Consider the following 23,016-nt stretch of genomic DNA (forward strand, 5'->3'; position numbering starts at 1 on the left):
TAATGATTTCATGCTAATTGCCATCTGTTCCCAGGAATCTAGAACTTTCAGAGAATTTTGGGAGATCTCCAATAAAAGTTTTTTCAACCACTTTATGACCAAAAATGCCTAGATAACTAGAAAAATTCCATCAGGATCTTTTGATGGCTTTCTACATGTCATTAAACAAGTTCTTTCCAAGTTCAATATAAAGGGACAGAACTGGGCACTATAAGAGGCACCACACTCGCACATGGAGGACAGTAAGCTGCCACCCCATCACAGCCTTCCAATTAGTGGTTTTGAGGAAAAGAAATGTAGCAGTAACTGGCTTCCTTCTTTGTGGACACTTCAACTGTGCTGTGAGGGAAAGGAGAGAAAGAAGTGCTGTTGTGAGGGCTCTGGAGTAATTTCGAGCACCTCAGGATCTTTAACGTGCACCAACATCACACAGGACATCGCCTTTCGCGAAATGCAGCCGCCGCGGTCGGGTTCGAAACCAAGTACTCCAGCTCGGTAGCCGAGTGCCCTAGCCATCCCAGCGGCAGCGAAGACCCTTCCACATGGAGAAAATTTGGTCAGTGTCTGCACACACAAATCGGAGAGCAGAAAAATGCACGCCTGGCGGATGCAGTGTGGTGCATTCTAAACATTATTCAAACAAATGCTTCTCAAGTTTCTCTCGATCCAGAGCAGCCAATTAGCCACATCTAGTGCCATATTCTCGGGGCTCCTTCCTGTGGTGCTAACCAGTGCTATGTTCTTGCTCTGCATGGCATATGTAGCTCTTTCATAGTGTCGCATGCAAGTTTCCTGACCAAAACCCAGGCATCGCACAGTAATAAGCACGTATGCACTGTGTTTGTAGTGGTTTGAAACATACACTGCAATAGAAATACCAGAGGCTTTGACTCCTGGCACACCTTGCCAGACAGTTTTATGTACGTCATTGACTAAAGACATGCTGCAAACTGTTTACGTCCTTGAGACTGGATGCCATTGCAAAATACGAATAATTTTCTTACATGGTACTTGCGAGTGCACTAAATGGTTGTTGCCAGCTGGTGTAAACAAGCATTTTCACTCTTTCTATGCAACTTCCTAATTTATACATCAGCAAGAAGCCAATCAATAAAGGTTTGATGTTTAAATATTTGAGAATAAAAATATATTGACCTGCAGCAGTGGTGCCATTTGCCCTCCATTTTGTTTTATTGCAGACATTTAGTTCAAGCAAGATGCACATGTAGCCCCAGAGTCCATGCAGGTCGTAAAAAGCTCTTGAATATAAAAAAGCTGTTTGCAAGGGTTTTCGAGAGGCCTGAAATGTCTGCGGGCCCTTGAAAACCTTGGATTTCACATGTACTAAAGGGGGCAACCATAAAAGAACATTTTTGCCCACTATATGTTTCTTTGACAAAAAAAAAATAACTTATCTTATGCAGAATTCCACTGGTGGTTTTGGAGCAGGGCATGGAATCTATGCCACCATGAATGAATTCACCATGTGACTCAACACTGGGAATAGTCGTGTGCAGTGACGTCACTGTAGCTCGAGATTTTTAGCTGTTTGTGAGACACTTCAACAAACCTTTTATACACATCTCCTGGAACATGTATGTTTCGCTACTGTTGCTTTTGTCTCAGCTACTTTAACTGTTCAAATGGGATCAGAGGAACGAGTATAGCTACTCAGCCTGATGCTACCGCTACTTTGGAGTTCTGTCGAAATTCGCCTCTGCTGGGCTGATGATTGTGAACTGCTGAAAATCAAGCCCATCTTAGAGAATTGTGGACAAACTTGGTGCCTCAGCAGATGCTTATGATGAGGACGCAGAAGCTACTGATGACTTCACAAAATCAAGCTGCCAGAGGAAGGCTGCTAAAGTTGGCCTGTATCGACAGATTACCACATTCCGACGATGAAGAGAAAAGGGCAAAAAATTAAATACAGGTGTTGCCACCACTGGCGAATTCCATGAGCAAGATGTGGTGTGTCAATTTTTGGGCATGGATCCCGGAGGCTAGGCTACACTTTCAGGACATCACAGAGTCCTTTGATGTAGGTGTCACCAGTTTGAATCGAGTGGTGGCAAAAATTTAAAACGCAATTTTCTTAGCAATAAATGCGTATTCTGCTTCTGGACAAATGTGAACGTAGTCAGATTGAGCCGCAAAATCTATTTTTGCTGAAAGCAATTGGACAGAGTTGTCCTCAGTGTGCCTATAAAGAAACGGCACAAGACATTAGAAAGAAAGGAAGCCAACCTTTTGTGCAAGCCAAAACTAAAAAGCAACAAAGCTTGTATGTTTTCATTGCCTTCTGCAATGAGGGTTACATTTACGATGCATACAAAATGTTGCTTTCAAAAGCCAATGTGTTTGTTAGTCTTTGAAATAATATTGCCAAGGCCTTGGAAGCCCTTGAAAGGCTTTAATTTCAAAAAATCTTAAAACCAGCATGAACCCTGAGCCTCTCAGTATACCTGATGTAGAACAAAATCGCATGCTTACCAATTAGAGTGCCCAAAATGAATATATCCTCAAGCTGCAAAGAAATGTTTCAAATGTACTAATTTGAAATTCTGTCGATTTACCATGTTCCCCATTCCATTGATGATTATGTATTACACCTTGAGAATATTTTTTGCTCAGAGCAGCTTAGCATGATTATTAGGATGATGCCTTGGACAACCTCCAGAAAGCTGTGCCTTCACATCTTGTGGTCATCATATGGCCTAAAAGAACAGCCAACCACAAAGTGCAACCCTCATTTTCTGTCACGGAAACAAGATGGTTATGGTTTATGGGGTTTAACATCCCAAAGCGACTTGGGCTATGAGGGACGCCATAATGGAGGACTCCGGATAATTACGACCACCTGGGGTTCTTTAACATGCATTGACATCGCACAGTACATTGGCCTCTAGCATTTCGCCTCCATCAAAATTCGACCGCCATGGCTGGGATCGAACCTGTGTCTTTTGGGCCAGCAGCTGAGCAACATAGCCACTGAGCCACCGCAGCGGCGTAACAAGATGGGCACTGGCACCTAGCACATCTCACCGTGTCGAACTGCATGTTTCAGTACAAGTTGAAAGTCGCTGAAACATAACTGCTACAGGAAACTCATTCCATCTAATCGATGCTGAATTTTTGGCGGCTCATTGGGGTTCAGGGTAGCTCATCAAGAAGTCTGCAAAAAATGCCCACGGCCTCTTTTCTTATCACTTGGGTGTATATACATATATAATACTGATGCATGTTTATTGCACAGAGATGCAGCAACAAAAAGTGAAATTGGCCAACCACTGTGAAGAGCATGCTTTGAAACACTGGATACCCAAGACTACTCAAGTACAACAAAGCCTAAGACTCGGCTGATTACCTTGCCAGCCCCCATTTTTTATCCCCTTCACTTGAATGGCTATGAAGCATGATTGACACACCAGCATGTAGTTTTTGTTTGGAATGCTTATTTTTGCATTCACTGTTACAAAAGGCACATTAACATAACATGAATAAGTCAACACTTACAAGGTGTTTTATTTAAATATACAAGTTCATAATTAAAAGGACACAAAATTGGCTACAGTTTGGTCCGGAAAGACAACTCACTTCCATACTCCCAAGAACGAGTGTCAGTTCAACCTCTGCAACAATGCATTTATGACTTCACTCAACACAGCTGAAATGCTCATTCATGCAAATACTAATAAAAACGACACGCAGAAACAACATCCAAACGAAACAGCCACGCAATTTGCGGCCTGCACAAAATGGAACCAAATGACCTAAGCAGCCTCGTCCTCACTGTTCAACAAAAAAGGAAGAAAGGTATGGACCACTACACATAAGAGGGCAAGGACTGCACGGCAGACCTTGCTATCTCTCGAGAGGAGCTGAGTGTTTACTCCTTCCCCTTCTTGAGTGACCACAGAGGATCCAGCTGGCTGAGGGGATCCTTTGGGTCTGGCTTACTCTGGGACAGGGTACCCTGGGCATTCATAAAACTTTCACGTGTGATCTTTTGTTTGGCTGGTGTGCCATGGCCAGGGTCCAAGGTAAAAGTTGCAGGATCCAAGAGATCAGCCACCGCAGTCGCCCCACTGTCCTTCCCTTCAGGAGCTGGTGGAACCACATCCATAGCTGAAGCAGTGGAGGGAAGCTCATCAGTGATCCCAGATGTGACCTGCTCTGCAGCATGGTTGTTGCTGATTTCTTTTGGAGTTTCAGATGTTGAGAGTTCCGTTTCAGCGGCTACTGGCGGCTCTGTAGATCCTGGCTCAGTGGAGGTGACTTGCTCCGAGGTGTCGGAAGCTGTAGTAGGAGCTGCAGCTGTAGGTGCAGGTGCATCAGGTACAGTGCTTGCTCTCTGACCAGTTGAGCCAGAGCGCAGCATAAAGTCTTCTGAAGGGTGGCGCACATGTGAAGGTGTGCCTGTGTGTGCCTTTGTCCCAAAGCTTGGTGTACTAGTTAGGATGCCTCCTGCACACAGTAGAATTCTTGCTGAGAACCAGAACCACACAAGGTTGTTGGCTACGCAAATATAGTAGCCCGACTGGCACTAGCCATATGCCATAAAACGCCATTTGCCAAAAAATATAATCTGCACGCGCTGCCTTCCCGTCCTTTCTTGCTATCGCTCCCTTCTATACTTCTCCTCGCTATCCTCCCCCTTTCACCTCTGCTGGCTGCAGCTCGGGTGCTTAAGATATTAGACAGCAACTGCCGCGGCCGGCAACATTCTACGTGCAGCAATCATAATAGCAAAACCTCAGAGGAAGTGCAAAGAAATGGCATCCACTAAAATAGGCAGCAGAAATACAATAAAACTAAACCTGTAACAGAAAACTAGCATCTGAAGAGGTTCAATGAGAAGGTTCATATTTAAAGTGCATGCACTAATTCCCACGGGCGACAGCCACCAAAAGACATGTGACAAGCAAGAGAGCACATTTTACTAGAACATAAAAGGTTGGTACACTCTCTTTTGTCTGGTTACACTTACTTTTTATTAGCAGGTCTTGTGCATGGTACAGGACAATGTCATGGCAGAACTTGAACTGTTCTTTTTCCTGGATACAAAGCTTGCGACTCTGGGCCAATTTGATAGCAGTGCTGAGAATGTCCAGGAGGCCATTGCCAGCAGCTATTTCCTTCATGGCTGCTGACACAAGGCAGAACACTCCGCTCCGCCCAACACCGCCCCTGCAGTCACCACCAGGACAAATGGCCGATAAATAGTGAATAGTACTACCTTTAAAAGTTGAAATAGTCTCTATAGATACACACACCATCTATGTGATCTCAAACCTTCTGAATACTGAAATTCTTTCTATTGCTTAAGTGAAAACCTTGCAGCACAGTGCAATAAAATTTCTGCAACAAAGCTCTGTCAGGTGCCCAAAAAGGATGCACTGATTAAAGCCACCAATTTGTCAACTTAAATGAATGAATTGCAACACAAAAGCACCACAGGCATATGAAGAGTTTTGTTCCTGTTGCCACTGAGGTCTACAAACCTTTGCAAACTTTCACTTCAAAAGTACTGAGAATGTTTGATTAAAATTATTCAGTGTTCCTCTGCGACTCGTCTGTGCATAGTCTCCTCGCGGCCTCCACAGATAAGAGTACAAATCAACACTGTCTATGTACCATGAGCCTGTGCATGCTTAAAGGGACTATGCAATAAATTAATTGAGATTACGTAAAGCAGACGAGAGATAGGCATTCGATCACTCATCAGCCCAACGCAAGAATTTTTGAGCTAGCATCAATAACAGCGAAGATATAGACGATTAAAAATTACGCTCCTCCTCTCCCCCTCAACTCGCACACGCGGAGCACCAGAAAAAAATAAAGAAAACAGCTCTGGGACTGGGCCCCGCCCATGAATACGTCATTTGCTGACGTCCCTTTTGCAACTTCCAGTTGTCGCTCCTAGCACCCCAGCAGCAGCATCGGCGGCGTGATTGCGGCGCACGTCGGGTTTCTTTGCTTGTCGTTTGTTGTAGTTAGCAGTAATGGACCCGGACCTCAAGGTGCGATTGCTCACTCTTACGGCCGTGACGGGCATCGAGCCCTTTGCGTGCGCACGAAGAGCCGTGCGAGTGGCTCTGGAACTCCCGACAGAAGGAGGCGGCAGAGGAAAATTGAAACCATATGTGCGAAGGCAATGCCCTCGCTCGCTCTTGACCGAGAGGGTCGCGCGGCGGCACGAGCAGACGATTTTCATGGGCACCGGAAGTGTGCCCGTGACGGCGTGGCTGCCGTGGCTCCAGCAAATGACAGCGTGTGGTGGCCTGATGACGTCATGGGTACAGTGACGTCTATTTTCACGATTTTAGTTTCAAAATCGGTCACTACGAGCACACCAATCGGCCCGTGAATTTTAAAAAACACGGTTTTTAAAAGTTAATAATAAATTTCCGGCTCAGTTCTGAAGACTCATTATTGGTGTGAATGCTTCTTAGCATCATCTCTAAGTATTGAAAACATTTACAAGCGACTTTTTATTCGTTGCATAGTCCCTTTAAGTGCACTAAACACAAGCATTTAGTGGGATGTTATGCCATTTGTCACAATCATACTTTCAGTACAGCGTATGCAAAAGCACACAAAATGATAAGCTCAGCCTAGTGGTGCCATGCGGTTGTTAGAACAGGAACCATATTTGTCAACGAACCTATGCTCCTCTTAGGACTACAAGCGGCTGAATTGTAACACTAAATAAAAAAATTAAGGGAATTTGTCGCTCATATGTTTGTTATAGGCATGATGAGACGAAATCTCGGCACCCCATTTACAGCCAGTGAACAAACATAGTGAAAGCGGCAGCAACAATGACGTACTCCATCAGAGGACAGGGTCCTGCTTTGAAGGGCGATGCCATTTTGAAAACAATCTTCTAACATAAGCAAGAGTCGTGCACGCTAAACTCGGGAAATAGCACATGTTAAGGATATGAAATAACATTTAACACATGCGCACTTCAAAGCACGCTACCCATACGCCGATATGCCTATTTTATACTAACACTACCTTCTGCAGCGTCAGAGTGTTGCCTGTGCACTCATCGCAGGTTTCGGAGTGCTGCAAGAAACCGCTGATGCTTCCCATAATTTTGAAATGCTTGAATATACTGAATGAAATGGCTATGATGGTTTCCCTAAGCTCTAGTTCAGTCTGCGAGAACTTGTGTGTAAAGCTGCTCTTTGTGACCCTTTAGAGTGCAGTTCTTAGGTGCCCGTTTCCAGGTTGAGCAGCATGCCTCGCCGTCATTGGCATAACTGAGCGCGGAGTGCAAGGGAAGATCAAAGACAGCGATGGTGAAAAGAGCGCAGAGAGGAATGCAAAGGAGGAGTACAGCAGTAGCTTGAGGGCAGGTTGTGCAGTGGCAACCCACGCCACCAGAGTAGCACTTTCCGCCGTCTGCTCGCCAATGATGTCATCGGTAAGTTATGAGTCGCCTGCCAGAGATGGCGCCAGAGTGGCGTGCGCTGTAAACGTGCTGGCCATTCACCCTAAGCTAGGCTTATCAGTGGTGGAGCGGTGTACGTGCTGCCCTAGTTGAAACCCAAGGCCACCTCTGTTTGGCACTGTCTTCCGCATGCGGTCACCTACGGTTTGAGTACCGCAGCAGCTGCACTAAAAAATCGCATTACCAAGAAGCACTATAGTCAGCCAATTTCTATGTTTCGCTTATAACAAGTGTTCCACCAATAACGTTTAAATAAAAGGAGGGTTTACAAGCATGAAGTTTTGAGTATTTTTAAGTTCAACTAAAGGTTGTGCTTTTATTCAAGTTAGTGCCTGCTCAAAGTGGAGGGTTGAAAGCATTTGCAGACAGGGTGTGCAAATGACAAATAACATTAAACAACTAAATGAATATGAAGATTCAATTTGTTTGAAAGGAATACCCCAAGGTGGAGTAGGTTTCAATCATTTGAACAAAAACATCTTCAACGGAAGTCTGCCTGGTTGGGTTCTTGAAACAATAGTGGAGAGAAAACTGACGCCAAACAATATTTCATTTTTGCCCAACGTTTCAGGACCAACTCGGTCCCTTCTTCAGGGGTGACTAAATTGTGTGCCAGCAGCAGCAGGGGGCTGCCATCACTCTCCCTTTGTTAGTACGTGGTGCAGTCCACTAAAGTATGCACAGGGGAGCGTTCCTGGAGTCCTATTCATCGCCGCCTTTGTGAGCCGGATGTGTCATGACTAGACAAGTCGCCTCTTGAACAGGTTTGGCTGCACGGCCAAAACACTCACCTCCTCGAAGGCTATTCCATGGTTGGCGTGTTCACAGTGTTTGGCGAGGGGGTTGGCTTCTGAATTCATTAGCCGGATGTCATTCTTATGTTGCCTTATTCGTTGGTAAGATTTTTTGATTCGCCGATGTATGAGGCCGGGCATTTGGAGCATGGGATTTTAGAAACAACACCTGGTTGTTTTTCTCTCTGGACGCGGTCTCTCGGTCGTGGTATGAAGCAGCTGATTGCCGAAACGGGTTTGTGAGAAACGTAGATTTCATGTTTTCTGAGAATGCGTGCAAGTGCCTCGCTGGTTCCCCTTATGTATGGAAGCACAACGCGAGCGCGTTTTGTTGTTTCACTGCTGGCTGGTCCCCATTTCCTCCGAGCCTGACAGCAACCAACGCATTGAATAAAGCCACGTGTGTAGCCATTCATCTGTATGTCAGCAAAAACAGTGGCTTCTTTTTTTCTCTGCTTCGGGGAGCAGACTGACTTTGCTCTCCTCAGGAGAGAGGAGACGACGGATGCCAGGTGGTTAGAATTAAAATTTAGGCAGCGGCCATTGTGAACTGAATAGAAGGCTCGACTGGGTTGAGGTGTGCAAGAAAGTTTTCGACCTGTGATGTCTTCAGAATGCAGAAGCACATTTACACGAAGTAATTACCAGTTAGCACCCACTCGAGTACAGCTATACAGCTTGCAAAAGAAAGCTAACAGCTATCTCAGACTCTTCAGAGCTGAAGAAACTTCATCCTAAAATGGGGCAAATTTTCTCTAGCTGCAAAGATTCTACGAAAGCTGTTAGTCTTTCACTGCAGCTGTATGGCTGCACTCAGGTGGACGCTAGCGGATAATACTCCCTAGACAGACTGAACCAGATGAGCGAAGACAGAGAAAAGAAATCAGCACAGAACTGAAATGCGCCTAGCATCTAGTAGGTGTCAATAATTTAAGGCGAAAACTTGGGCGCATCAAGAAATGGGAAATGTTTAAACACTCACAAGCAGTGAACTACAATGGGGCGTGAATGATTTCTTTGCGTCTTGTGAAAACTGTGGACTTCAGAGATGAAGTTGAGCAACTGAGCTGGACTTGCTGGGCTGCCGCTGGAAAACACAGTCAATGGTTAATGTATTGCTAAAATATACGAACTCAAGTCATGCAGTAATGCTTATTTTCACACTACTTTTACAGTGCTACAGGAATGTAATAGACAATGTGCAGCTAAGAATTTAGACTGTATCAGAATCTTCAACAAACACTTCCAAGCATAGCAATAGAGGCCATACACATTATATACCCATGCAGTTATATTCACTTCTTCACACACTGCACCATAGCAAGCTGCATACCTGTGAGGCCAGTCTAGGAGCTGTAAATGAATAACAACTCGAGACACCTTTGGATTCTGCAAGAACAAGTCATATGTTTATGAGGGACCAAACAGAACCACAGCACGTGAGCGGTAGTGGTTACAAACTCACATCACTGTTGGCAATGTTGATCATGCGCTCAATGTAAAACTGCTTCTCTTTGATGGACTGCAGGCTAAGTGTGATAGTGCCGTGCCTGATTTGTTGACCTTTCTCAACAGGCCAGTAGGTGTGACTCTTCAGCTGCAGAAAAGCACACATTGAGGTAACAATGACAGAACTCCTAGAGGAAAAACTCACCTCAAGGTTGTTTTGGAGGCACACCACTGTTTCTGTCTGCTGCTCCCATATCATTGCCCAAAAGTCGGAAAATGTTGCCGGCAGTGGGGCTTGTGTCAATATGTAGCTCAGGCAAAACGGTGTCAGGCCCTGAATGCGAGCCACAAAGAATGAAGGTGAACTCTTGTCTCTTCTCATTCATAGACAAACAAATACACTCTCACACAGCTTTTGCCTGTTGCATATCACATAAGTAGGGTTTCAAGTTTTCAGAATACACCGATAAACTCTGAAAAATAACCCCCAGGCTGTTTTCTCTGAACCGGTGAACACCGAAAAACCCTGCATTTCAGCTGTCCTTAAAAAGAAAAACACCAGCTTCACAGGAAAAAACCTCCTACGCTGCTTTTTTTTTTTTCTCGACCCAGAACACAGTCACACTGAACTATCCTTGGGGTCGTTCCTTTCTATTGAAACCACATTCCTTGCTCTGTTCCCTTCTCTTATATTCATCAGCATGACGGTTCCCAAGTATTTATATTCCATCTCACAAGTTGTTTGCAATGCTGTGATGGCTGCGGCGAGCTTAGCCAATCAGAACGGCGTGCACAGAAAAACAGTTTTGCCATGCCTTTCACCCTGCGACTGGTGAAGCCATCACTTTCAGGGAATGAGCACAAGTGTCCAACCACTGTGCATATGAGACTCAGCCGACTAGGCGGACGTCATAATCACGAATGGCGGCGCTTTGCAGGCCTTCACAGAGCTGTGTTTGTGCAGACTTTCTTTGCTAATTTAACCAGTGAATGAAACGCTTTCTGTACTTTCAAAACATCATCCTGAACTACCTTTGCAATTATTCCAATAACTGCTTGAAAAATAGTCACAATACTGCTCAAATATTTGAGGGACTACAGCAACCGACCGATTATTCGGACTCCAATAATTCGCACTTCGGCAATATTTCGGAAATCCCTGAGGAACCGTCACGCACCTCACAGGAACATGTACGCTCTCATGACTGATATTTCGGACTAAAATAGTCGCCAACAATACTGTGGAGATAGTTTTTCAACCGAAATTTTTTTTTTTTTTTGTTGCTTAATATAGATGCGAGCGCACACTGCTGTCGCTCTCAACCGGTTCTCCACCGCTGTGAAAGGCGCCATCTTGAATTTAAACGGAGTCATTCAGATGGGCTGGCTTGGATAGCTTGGCTATTTGTTCGTCACTGCTGCCACCTGAAATAATAACATACTCATCGTTGCCATTGAGGTGGCTACACCTCACGTTGCGCGCGATCACGTTGAAAATGGGGCAGCTGCAGCGTCCGCCACAGCTTCGACGGCGCAGCCCGCTGTGCTGGGGAGGTGAGGGGAGACATGGTCATGCACTCGGGAAGTGCTCGCGGTATTACCGTGGATTCCCTCTCTCGATCTTCGTGAGCGTCGTTGCCCAAGGAAACAGGCTGTTCTTACTTTGCACGGCGCATGCATTCGTTCGCAGCATTAACTGCGGCCGCGTCGCACTGTCTGGTACCTTGACATAGAGTGACTCTATCGTGACGTGAGGTGGTGTGGACATGACGAAAGAATGACTGTGGCTGAGATGAAGTCTACTATTATCGCTTGCAAGCGGAACGTGGGCAGTGGTGAAGTTCGCGATTTTTAAAGCCGACTTTCCACAGAAGGATTATTCTTTTGGAGCTGAAAAATGTTTAGACTGTTCGGTTATTCGGACCATTTTCTAAGTCCCGCTGAGTCCGAAAAATCGGTCGGCGACTGTATTTGTTGTCCTCTTTGGCCCTGATTGGACGACCTTTCACAGTGCTGCAAACAACTTGCGAGATGAAGCATAGGCCGGGCATAAGTTTCCTGGAAAAAGGAAGAGAAGAAGGGGGTACCCAGAACAGGCTCTCCCCCGCAAAGTTTTGAGCAGAGTCAATGACTTCCTGAACGCCAACCGTTTGGCGTGAAGACCGACATATGCTTAGACACGATGAGCTCCGATGTCCAAAAGAAATGTGTGCACAGCTTCCGTAAGCAATTCCGAGAGATTCAAAGTGGGAAGCCGTTGTAAATAGGTATATTTTGGCAAGTTTTATTTCTCGGGAAATGACTTGTGGCGTGAAGTCCAAGTTGTGGACCCAGTCAGGGAGCAGGAACTTACGACAACAGAAAAAAAAGACTTCATTGGATTGTTTTCGCCTGTCATAAGCTCTGCAGTGCAGACCTACCATCTCTCAAAGAACTCTTAGAATATTCACTGTTTAAAGTTCCATATGCTGAAGTTTGCCTTGGCAGCTTCTAGAGAGTACACAGCAAAGAATGCTTGGTCTAGTGAAAAGCTTCCTTTCATTTTCTTGCCATCCCCGTGTCAAGCGCAAACGCAGAACGTGAGTTTTCTGGCCTGTGTTGACATCGGCTGACCGATATCTCACAGTGTACTATCGGGAACACGTCTCCAAGACATGCAAAAAGCTATCTAGGCGCATAGGAGCAATGCCTGCCAACGGCCACCTCATTTGATTACAACGCATTAAAGAACATTAGTCCAGCTTTCACATCCACAAAGATGATCATGAGCCACTGGCTAATAGCAGAGATATTGGCTTTGGTTCCAGCTTAGGCGTACTGGAGACTTTTGTCCCCGATAGTACATGTCCATTTTTTTCAACAAGTTCAAGCATTAAATTCATGCTACTGAAAGCACCGGGTCTCAGTTGTTATTTACATGCACTGGTGCATTAATTCTTTGTGTAGAGGGCTTGGTATGAGTTCAATAAAGTCGTATAAAGTCAGGGACGTTATATTTTCTTCAGTAATTATACAGTCGCTTTACAACACAAGCCCTGATAAACACCCCATTCCTCTCTAGCATTGAAATTAGACACCAAAAAACACCGAATCAGAGAAAAAAAAAACACCCGTAAATGAACCCTGAATTTGAAGGAAATCAAATATGAAAAACACGAAACACTACACAGCACAAGACAGCCTCAAGGGAGCTCTGCAATGCAATGCAAATCAAGCATGCAGTTTCTATATTTTTGTTCGTGTAGCGTGACACATGGTTCATCTTCAAAACTGCGAGAGAAAGTGAGGCCAAAGGTTAGAAGACACATGCACATTTCCCTTTCTCCTCATTTTTTCGCACAGTTTTTAAACTAAACGATTTGCATCAATCAGCCTGGAAGAAAACACTCCAGGGACATGGTGGTGCCTTAATTAGGCCAATGGAAGCAGTGAAATCTTTGCCTGTATTTTATTCAGTTTTCACCCTGGCCGCTATGACCTTGTGTAGAAGATCGCAGTATCCATAAATAAAAAAATAAATAGTTAAAAGACTAGAGACTGAACTGAACTGATGCACAGTGGTGATTCGAGCTAGTTGGTTCATGGCTACAAGGAACACGCATGCACAAAAGAAAAAAAGCTAAACATCAAAATGCACATTTCAAACAAACGTAACAGAATTAGAACAACACTAGGAGCACTGTTGGCTACATTACTTAGAACTCTCTTGGAGGTACCGCCGGACAAAGCACAGATAATGTGAAGATAACGGAGAGAGGGAAGCAGCGAACTAACAGCACAGAAAAACAGAAAAAAAAAAAAACGAAAAAAGAGATGGGGGAGAAAATGGCACCAAACCCTTCTTGTGCCTATAAGATTACAGGCAGTGTTCAAGAGCCACATGAAGTTTGCACCTGCCCACACAGCAGCTCTTGTACACCTCAGCATCGGAATGATGGTGCTGTCAGAAAGCATGGCTGTGGGATTGGATGCAGGCTGCCCTGGTAAGGTAAACATGACATGCAAGCTCCTGCTGTATGTGTGTAACGAATGGTAATGGGGGTGGCAGTCAAATTTTGCACATGAGAAATGAAATGTGATTTTCTCCAATCTTTCTATCAGTTGGTATCTTGAACTTAAACAATTTAAATAACATTTGTTTGCACATACTGATTTCTGCAATTCTTCCTGTACAGGTCATGGCAATGTACAAATAAAATTTTCAGGATGGCATAACTGGCAATAGAGAAAGTGCTGCAAGGGCCCTTTAAGTTAACTACCTAATCATTCCATGGCTACACGATAGCAGTCATACAAGTAACTAATAAATAAATCTGATAAAATTGGCACCCTAAACACAACCACATTCAACTGTCATAGAGATGTATCACAGCTACAACCAGTCTGTTCTAAGTGCTCTCACAAACATGTTGTCACTATGATCACACACAAGTTAAAAGGCTAGAGACTGAACTGATGCACAGTGGTGATTCGAGCTAGTTGGTTCATGGCCAGAAGGAACGACGGCCTTTTGTTTCTTGGAAGGTATATATTGCACAAGCAAATAAACAGTTCCTGTTGGTCAACGCTTGTGTTCGTCCATTTTTTCATAGCACTGCCGTCGTTCCTTGTGACTAGAGGCAGCAAACTTTTTACATGTTTGTTTTCTTCTCACAAAATGATGCATTAGGTATACATGGATCACCCATGACATTCACTCACGACAGCTAAATAATTTATAATTGGCCTTCCAGTCATCTGCCCTCCCTCCCTCCCTCCCTCCCTCCCTCCCAGAGTACAGTCTATTCAGACTCTTACGTCACCATCTGCCGCATACAAAACAGCACCTTGGCCCCTTCACTCCAACAGGAGGTCGAACGAGCGGTCTCCGCACTACAGCCTTCCATCGTTTTCCTCCGCTGGGTCCCTGGGCACTCAGGGATTCACGGCAATGAGCTGGCCCGTCAGCTCGCCCGCGACACTCTTTACCAGGCGCTGTTGATCCCCTCGCCCAAGCCCTGAGAGTACAGTGGATTACTCACCCTGCGCCACACCATAAAGGGAGGTCTACCTCGAGCTGCGCACGACAAACGCGTTTACCCTCCCTCTCATCGATCACTCACCATGCCGGAGGCTCGCGTTCTTTGGCACATCCAAATGAATGCAGTCATCACCCCCTCCCGCCTCTTTCTCTATTGCTATCGATCGGACCCTTCCTGTCCCAAGTGACCCTCTATCGATGCAGACCTGGCCCATTGCCTCTTCTATTGTCCAGCTGCTCAGCAGTTAGGTTCCTATCCCCCCCTCTTCTCTATCTATCACCACCTGGCTTGACTGGCTTGGTGCTGAAGGGGAAGAAGAGCAGCGACATCTGGTCGCCCAGGCAGTCGACATGCTTGGTCTGTAAATTATGGCCAAATAAAGGTCTACTACTACTACTACTACTACTACTTCTTGACGCTGTTTTGGTTTCGGTTTCATTAACCGGATGATGGCTGTGACGTGTAGGTGGTCTTTAGATTATAAGAGGCATGAAAAAAATGGCAAAATAACTGCTGATATGTTGCTTCTTGTCATTCCAGCTTTTCAAGCAGGTTGGTTTAAGCATTGCAGTGAATTAAAACTATTTATCAGCGTTTATATGCAGTTTTTTTCGTGGCTCACGTGACGTAATAGCAAACTATGCATCACCGCCATTGTTTTGTTGATGAAACAAACATTACGAGTGAATAAATTCAATTATAAGTTATTTAGCGTCCATAGATTAGTACAGTCGGGTGATCCATGTATTCTAATGTATAACGCATAATTTGAAAGATGAAACCAGGCAACAGGCAACTTAAATTAGGTTTCTATGTTCTTTTAATATACAGTAAATGGCCTCGGCCATGCGACACACTCTTGCACATGGGTCCCTAGCTTCAGCCGGTTGCTATAACTGAGTAGCATGTCCGTGAACATTCATTTCAAGACTCAGTGCCATAGCTCAAATGTGCACAGTGATAGTCACATTGCCTTCATTAGTACAGAGCAAGTGTTCATTACAAATGTGGTGGGCCATAAGTAGGTTTGACTAACGGCCATAAATGCACTTTTAGCAGTTTTCTGAGATGGTAGAACATCAAGCAAAAAATTATGCTTTAGCAAATTTTACCACCATCACCTCACAATGGATTTGACGTCACATGTTGCACACATACTTGCCACTACCGCTGGTTCAATGAAGATGAAGAAATGTTGATGATGATGGATTTTTATAGCGCAAGGGCATCTATGACCAAAGAACGCCATGGCACAAGGTATTTTCCATTTCTCAAGGTGGGGTCAAAGACCCATTTCCCAAGCATTTCACCCTAAAGAAGCCGAGCACCAGACCAGGGGAAAGCTTGTACCCATTGTATCACCGGTGGGTACCCGGCGGCACTGGGGATCGAACCCCACACCTCCCGCATGCAAGGCGGATGCTCAACCACTTGGCCACCGCTGCGGTGAAGATGAAGAAATAGATGGATGGATGGATGGATGATGGATTTCAATGGCGCAAGGGCAGCTTGGTCAAAGAGTGCCATGGCACAAGGTATAATTGAACTACATAGGGTGGCGTTGAAGACTCATCTTCAAAGCATTTCACCCCACTGAAGCTGAGCACCAAGCCAGTGGGTACCTGGCAATACTGGGGATCAAACCCAGCGCCTCCCGCATACCAGGCGCTCAAACTACTCGGCCACTGCCGCGGTGAGATGAAGAAATATTTGCATGAGAACTCTTCACACAAAAAATACTCCATGAGCTTACCTTGACAAAGGACGCATTGATGTAGTCATCCCTCTGCGATGTCATAGCAACTCTATTGTGGTCATCTGCAATGGCAAAACACATTGCTACCCTTTTCACAAAGAAAAGACAAACTTTTACAATTACAATCATTCTCTCAGCCTGACGACAAAAAGGAAATATGAACAAAGTTGTCAATGTGTTTGCAAAAGAAAAACTTACATGGCAATGCACCTGGAATGCAGACAACACAATTACCTAACTCTCCTAGCCCTTTCATGTCGGAAAACTAAGCTTACTTTTATAATGCTCTTCATTACCAACCCCCCCCCCCCCAAAAAAAGGACTCAAGTAAAGAGAAAAACTTACAACGCATCCTACCTGAAATGCAGAGAGTACGATTAGCCAGCTTTATAACTCTTTTCATAGACAGATGACAAACTAAATTTTCACAATAACCTCCATTACCCAAATGTGGCCCAAAATGGTGCCTATTCAGAAGGAGGCACTTACATGGCATCACATCTGGAATGCGGTTCTTCAATGGGTAGCACCGTGCCACTGAGATAGAAAGCTTTCGAGACTCCCTATCTTGAGCATCTAGGTATTCCTGGAAATTTCCAACAGAGCAGCACAGATATAATCACCTACACTGCTTCACATGCAATTAGCCTCATCACTTAAATAAAGAATGGTTACCTTCCACTTCTGCTCGAGGAGTGTGGGACCATTAAGAGACTTTTTGGTGAGACCTTCAACATACTTCTCAAAACGTTCTACTTCAGTAACAAACTTTTCCAAGGCGACAGGGTCAGACAAAGGATCTTTCCCAGATGTGCGTGCCTCCGTAGGCTTTTCATCTGCCTTGCCCCCGCGCTCTTTCCAGTTTTCATTTGAGAGCACCTGAAACACAGGGCACAATTACATTGCATTACGAGTGAGCTACACTTTTTTCAATGTTACTTTTCACAGTTAAGCACACACATTTACTTCATGGTCCTTCACTTTTCACTCCACACGAATACAATAGTGCCTCTGAACAGCTTTTGAATATTAATGAAAATGTTAAATGCCTCAGTTCTCCTGTCCCACATGCTTTCTATCAGCAGTGACAATAATACTAGACATGTCCAGAACTTTGGTAGAGCAGCTTACAACAGAGTGCTAGCTGAAGAAAGCAAAAGTGCAAAAGAGCACCTAGACACCACCACTACCATCAAGCATGCCTCTGTCATTAATACTGCAGTCTGCTGAGCGGCTGTCAAGCAACACAACGTGCGGTCTTGAACATCTTCAGAAACTAGCCAGAATAACTTGAAGTGCAGTAGATATTTCTTAGGAACGAAGTTCAAATAAAAGACATTTAATTCTGCTGCTGTTGCAGTTGTGTATATCCACGGTGGGGCACAATGGCATTTCAGTATAGTCATGCATGCAGTGATGGCACTACTGCTGAGACACATGCTAGTAGAGAAAAATGAAGTCCTAGGCACAATAGTTCCTTTCTCATAAGGTTTGCCATGTAGCCGAGGAAGAGGAGGAAGAAGGTTTAGTACGAGAAGCTTTCCAGGCTCACTCAAAGGCGTCACTAGAGTCAGTGCCATGAGGTGCAGTGTCTCTCTGTGTCATCCACTCCCCTGCTCCCCGCAGTCACGAACCACACCCTCTAGCCTCATGCATGCACCACCACTGTGATCACCCCTCCCAGCACTGCACCTGGTGCAGTCTGCCTCCCCTACACCCCCTTAGTGATGCCTCTAGGTTCACCAAAAGTGCAGGCTGAAAAGAAATTATCAGCTTATAAAAGCTTAATTAGCATCAAGTTGTTCTGAGAGTGCACAAATGCTGTGAGGTTCGTCACAAAATACAAAGCGTGATCTGTGCAACATAACCAGCACAAAAAGTTGAGGGAAATACATAAAAGCGCGTCTTAATTTGCTACTTTTGATGTCATTTTATTTCTGTGCAACAGAAACATTTCAATGCATACATCAGACTGAAAACCTTGCAATGCAACCTGTCATGCCTAAGCATGCCTACTTTACACAAGCTCAGTACATAACATAGAAAATGGCAGGTGGGATGGTCAAGGAAACAACCAAACACTGCTAGCATGAAATTAACATGAAAAATTAGTGAAGCTTCACAATTTTTGTTTATGTATACAGTAGAACGCCTCTACAGAAAAGTGACTCGGACCAGCAAAAATCTTTACTATATCAGGGTCTTTACTATATCAATTGTTGATGATGGTATGGAGCTGATGATGCTCTCTGGTAACTAATTAGCTCCTTACTAAACAACACAAAGTGTTGGTTTATGAAAGAAACACTCAGAAATACCTTTCATCCTGCTCTTATCATCCCTTTATGTGATATTTATTTTTCAGTTATCACATTTTATGTTATCACGTTTCGATTTCAGTTAGGTCTCATGGAAGTACCACATTTGCACCGAATACAATGGGGCTACGAATATAATGCAAGTTTGATTCTATGTGAAAACCAAAGCTTTGTGTGAACACAGCATTCTCTTCCACAACCTCAGCCTCATTTGAGAAGCAATAGCTAGAAACATGAGCGACACAGTCAAGCACAGCAGCACCACCCATGCAGCGCCGCCGCGCCTCCGCTTCTTGCCTCCGCTCCCCCATGCTTCGGCTGCAAATGTTCGCCCCTTTTTTCCCCTCCTTACACCTCAATGCTCTTTTAGTGCTTTCCTTTCTCAACGACCAGCGCCCCATTCTTTCTGCATTCATAGCCAGCTTTACTTTTCTTTTCATGCGCGCAAGGCCCCAAGGCCTTCAATAAGTTGGCCTCTTCTAGCATCTCTCAAGCTTAGTGGTGAAGAGTGCCATTTTTATTGTTTTCGGTTTCCATTTGCCTCCGAATGTTGGCCTCGCGATCCTAGACCTTGCAAGTGCTGTGAAGGCATCATTCCGCGGTAGGTATAGCTAGAAGCAGCATAAGAGGGAACACGGGAGCGTGTGCCGCTGCAATTAGCGGACTGCTATCACTGAGATGCTGCGAAAATCGGCAGCAAAGGTGCATGCCCAGCAAGCATGGCCAGCTGCTCTTTCTGCGCATGCCCCAGGTGCCACCCATTCTCGTCGGCTGTCGGCGGCAGCGCTTTGCGTAGCGCGGAGGCCACGCGCCCCAATGTTCCCTCTCACATTCCTTGCTGTAAGTCGCCATGGCCAGACTCTTTACTGTAGACGTTTATTTTTCTTTAATCTTTACTATAACTGAAAAACAAAACAAAAACATGTGGCTGTCTACGGAAGGTGATATGGGACCACAGTTTCACTTCACTATATCAGAGTTTTTACTACATCACTGTCTACTATAGCAGGGTTCTACTGCAAAAGGTTCTGCGTTTCTGACAACTTGAGTTGCTTCTTCCTGAAAACGCAATCATGCATAGCACATCAATGCAGCTCACATGTGTATGGCATTGTTGCGATAGAATCGCAATCATAGCAGCAGTAAAATAATTGAGTTACCACTCTATGCATGCCCGCACGTGCAGGCTAATCAGTCTTTTTCACAAGATGTGGCGCCCTCTGGGGAGTGGCGAAAATTCGTCTTCTACAGGTTGAAAACAAAACGCATGTGGGAGACACAGGCGTGATCTGGTACCACGAGGAGCCAGCTGTGACTGAGGTGGCAGGTGTGTGCTTGACAGCTGCTGCCATCTGCCGCATGCGCCTGCCACTAGCATGAACTGCGCATGCGCAGCAGGAGCTGGCTGTTTCATTTTCAACCAGTGGAGCTGGAGGAGATGAGGCGAGCATGCGCAGAGCGGCCTTGTGAAAAAGGCGGATTGTGCACAAACCACGTGGGAAAATTTCAACGCAGTGGGATTACATTAACATACAAGCAATACAAGGGAAAACTGGTTTATCAGGAAAGTTGCAAAAGGGAATTATTGTGCTCCATTACAAGACTCCTTTCATGTTGGCTTCATGACCTCTGCTGGATGCAACACAGTCTTTTCTGCAACAGCAGACTTTGGATGAGTTCCAAAGCAATCCAACTATACTACAAAATAATGACTGAACATTTCTTCAGCTCACAGAAGGCAATTCAAAGTGAGCCGCACTCACTGCTCATGACTACCATTTCCCCAATTCTTTTTCCAACCCATATGATTAGAGACAGCTTATTCCCATGCTCCCTTTTAATAGTGAAAGTAGTGTTTGTCTTTGTGATGTTGAACAATACTCACACTGGCATTATAATGACACACAGATTTTTTATGCACATTTCTAAGCCTTTTTAAAACACTGTAGTCACTTGAGCAATGGAGGTCAGCCACCAAGTAAAGCATGTGAGGCATCAATGCTTTCATGACTGAGTGAATAGCAATGTTCCCAGCAGCAAAACCTCAGCAGTTTCATTCAAAGAAAACATTCAGAGCGTAATTATTTTAAGTAATTTAGAGCAATTATTACTTTTAGCTATGCAGCAGACCTCATAGCTAATGCAGAAAGCCCAGAAATAAACTGTGGGTGGACAAGTGCTGAAGACATCCCAGGCATTTCTTCCACCATGAAATAAAGTAGCAGTAAAGAGGATGCTTGCAATGCTACTATAGGTCTACCCACCAGTCAAGTTATTCTTCTACTACTTAGTCAAATGGCTTCTGCTAGCTTCAAGGCAACATAAATGCAGTGGTACCATTAAGCACTCGATCATTAGCAAAGAACAGTTGTGCATGAACAGAGCATGATTCAATAGAACTGCATCCAATGAAGATGCCATTTAAGAAAGCATCAGCAAAAATGGTGAAGAAATTTTGCAGTCATATATTTCTTGAACATAAGCATAGAAAATCACAATTTTGTGCACCAATTCCTGGGTAGCAACTTACTTATTACCACTTATTGGCGCAAACCAGTAACCCCACATGGAGGCAGCCTATTGTCAATAGTTGGACTGAGGAACCACCCATATAAAATCTACCAGGTTCCCTCAACTCATGGGTCACAAAATACCTGTGGTTGAAGGACAGCTGCCTGGCTTTTTGCGTTTTGTGTAGAGTCAAGTGTTGCAGACAGCAGATCTTTTTTGGCTGCTTCAGGCACAAGTGGCAGAGTGGAGTCCATCACAAATGACCCCGGCTGCAGTGACTGTGTTGCAAGGTCTTGTGCTTCACGTGCGATGCCCACAGCTGGTGGAGCAGGTGGAACAACAGATGCCGCAGAAGGTGCAGCCACCACAGGCTGCAAGGGCACTGCACCTGCTGTTGGCTCCACTACTGCCGCTGTTCCAGAGGCTGATACAGCTGATGAAGGGTACTGCATCATCTGTGAAGGCTGGTAAGGCCATGAGTTGGCATAGACCTGGCCAGCAGGCAGGTCTGCTGACTGTGGCCCTGAAGCCTGAAAGGCTAGCTGCTGCTGCGCACCACTCTGGTCAGTGTTGCTAGCATAATAGTTACTTGGGTAGACCATGTACACAGGCGCCATCGATGCACCAAGGTTGTCTCCAGATGCTGGCTGTTGGACGGGTGTTGATGCCTGTGCACCTGGCTGTTGTGGGTTGTAGCTCTGAGCATATGAGACAGGAGCCTGAATGCTGAGTGTTGACGGGTGCTGGCCGTAACCAAGCCCATAGTAGACTGGTGGCACATGCTGAGATGCGGCTGACACTGATGCAGCTGGATACGGCTGGTAGGGCAATCCCTGTTGAATGCCTTGTTGAGAACTCATCACACTCTGGCCGTAGGCGTACGTGTTGTTGGTGGAGGCCAAGTAGCCAGAGCTCTCAGGTGGTGGAACGCTTTCAGGGCCTTGCAACATGAGGTTGGTATTGCGGAAAGTGTAGGTCAGGGTAGAAGCAGGGCTGGTTGGTAGATTGTACTGCCCTGAAGGTGTGTACTCTGTGTAGCTACGGTACTCTGGCCTGGCTGCCACTGGTGCTCTCTCAATCGATATCGCAGCAGAATTACCACCAGACAAGGCGGTGCTTATGCTTGATGGCCCAGTATAGACTCCTTGGTAGGCCAGTGACGTGTTTGAAATTCCAGGCTGCAAGGAGCTGCTTGCAGGCATCTGTGGCAGCACTGGCTTGCCATATTTATCCACAGAACTTGAGTAGCTGTCAGGAAAAGATGTTTTGTACGCACTGGGTGCGTAGCCATCAGTCCGGCCAGAAATCTGAGGGGAGGTCTGCTCAGACCCAAGTGGAGTGGGACGCACGCCCATGCCCATAGCATCTCCAACTTTATCTGGGGTTTCGGTCGGCCCTTTATCAGTGCTCACTTGAGAGGCGACCTGAGGCGTTTGGTAGCCTGTATAGCCAGCTGCTGAGTAATATGCAGAGGTCCCACTTGCTTCCTGTGGCAGTGGTAGTCCCTGGCCTGTCATGTATGGCAAGAAATCTTTCAGCTTCATACCGCCTGCTGATGAACTGGGAAGGCTTCCAAGCTTTCCAGCTGAAAGATGCAAAGTAAGCAAACAGTAAGAAACAGTAAAACTGTACTCTTCAAGCTTACAACTATGCAGTGTGTAAACGAAAGATGTATTCGGCTGCACAGATGATGAAGGACTGGAAA

At 45.3% G+C, this 23,016-nt stretch overlaps 1 protein-coding gene across 1 annotated transcript in view; it reads right to left on the reverse strand.

Moving 5' to 3' along the window:
- Window positions 1-3,501: 3,501 nt before the first annotated feature.
- Window positions 3,502-23,016, reverse strand: part of mop (tyrosine-protein phosphatase non-receptor type protein myopic) — a 55,261-nt gene continuing 35,746 nt past the window's right edge. The window contains exons 16-25 of the mRNA XM_077644232.1: window positions 21,455-22,896; window positions 17,158-17,361; window positions 16,972-17,068; window positions 16,480-16,544; window positions 9,911-10,039; window positions 9,722-9,853; window positions 9,590-9,645; window positions 9,239-9,343; window positions 4,991-5,190; window positions 3,502-4,467 (exon numbers count right to left, since the gene is read on the reverse strand). Coding sequence (XP_077500358.1) covers window positions 3,890-4,467; window positions 4,991-5,190; window positions 9,239-9,343; window positions 9,590-9,645; window positions 9,722-9,853; window positions 9,911-10,039; window positions 16,480-16,544; window positions 16,972-17,068; window positions 17,158-17,361; window positions 21,455-22,896 — 3,008 coding nt within the window. The 3' untranslated portion in view covers window positions 3,502-3,889. The remainder of the gene's footprint in view (window positions 4,468-4,990; window positions 5,191-9,238; window positions 9,344-9,589; window positions 9,646-9,721; window positions 9,854-9,910; window positions 10,040-16,479; window positions 16,545-16,971; window positions 17,069-17,157; window positions 17,362-21,454; window positions 22,897-23,016) is intronic.

This window comes from Amblyomma americanum, chromosome 1 (assembly GCF_052857255.1).
Source record: "Amblyomma americanum isolate KBUSLIRL-KWMA chromosome 1, ASM5285725v1, whole genome shotgun sequence".
Taxonomy (NCBI): domain Eukaryota; kingdom Metazoa; phylum Arthropoda; class Arachnida; order Ixodida; family Ixodidae; genus Amblyomma; species Amblyomma americanum.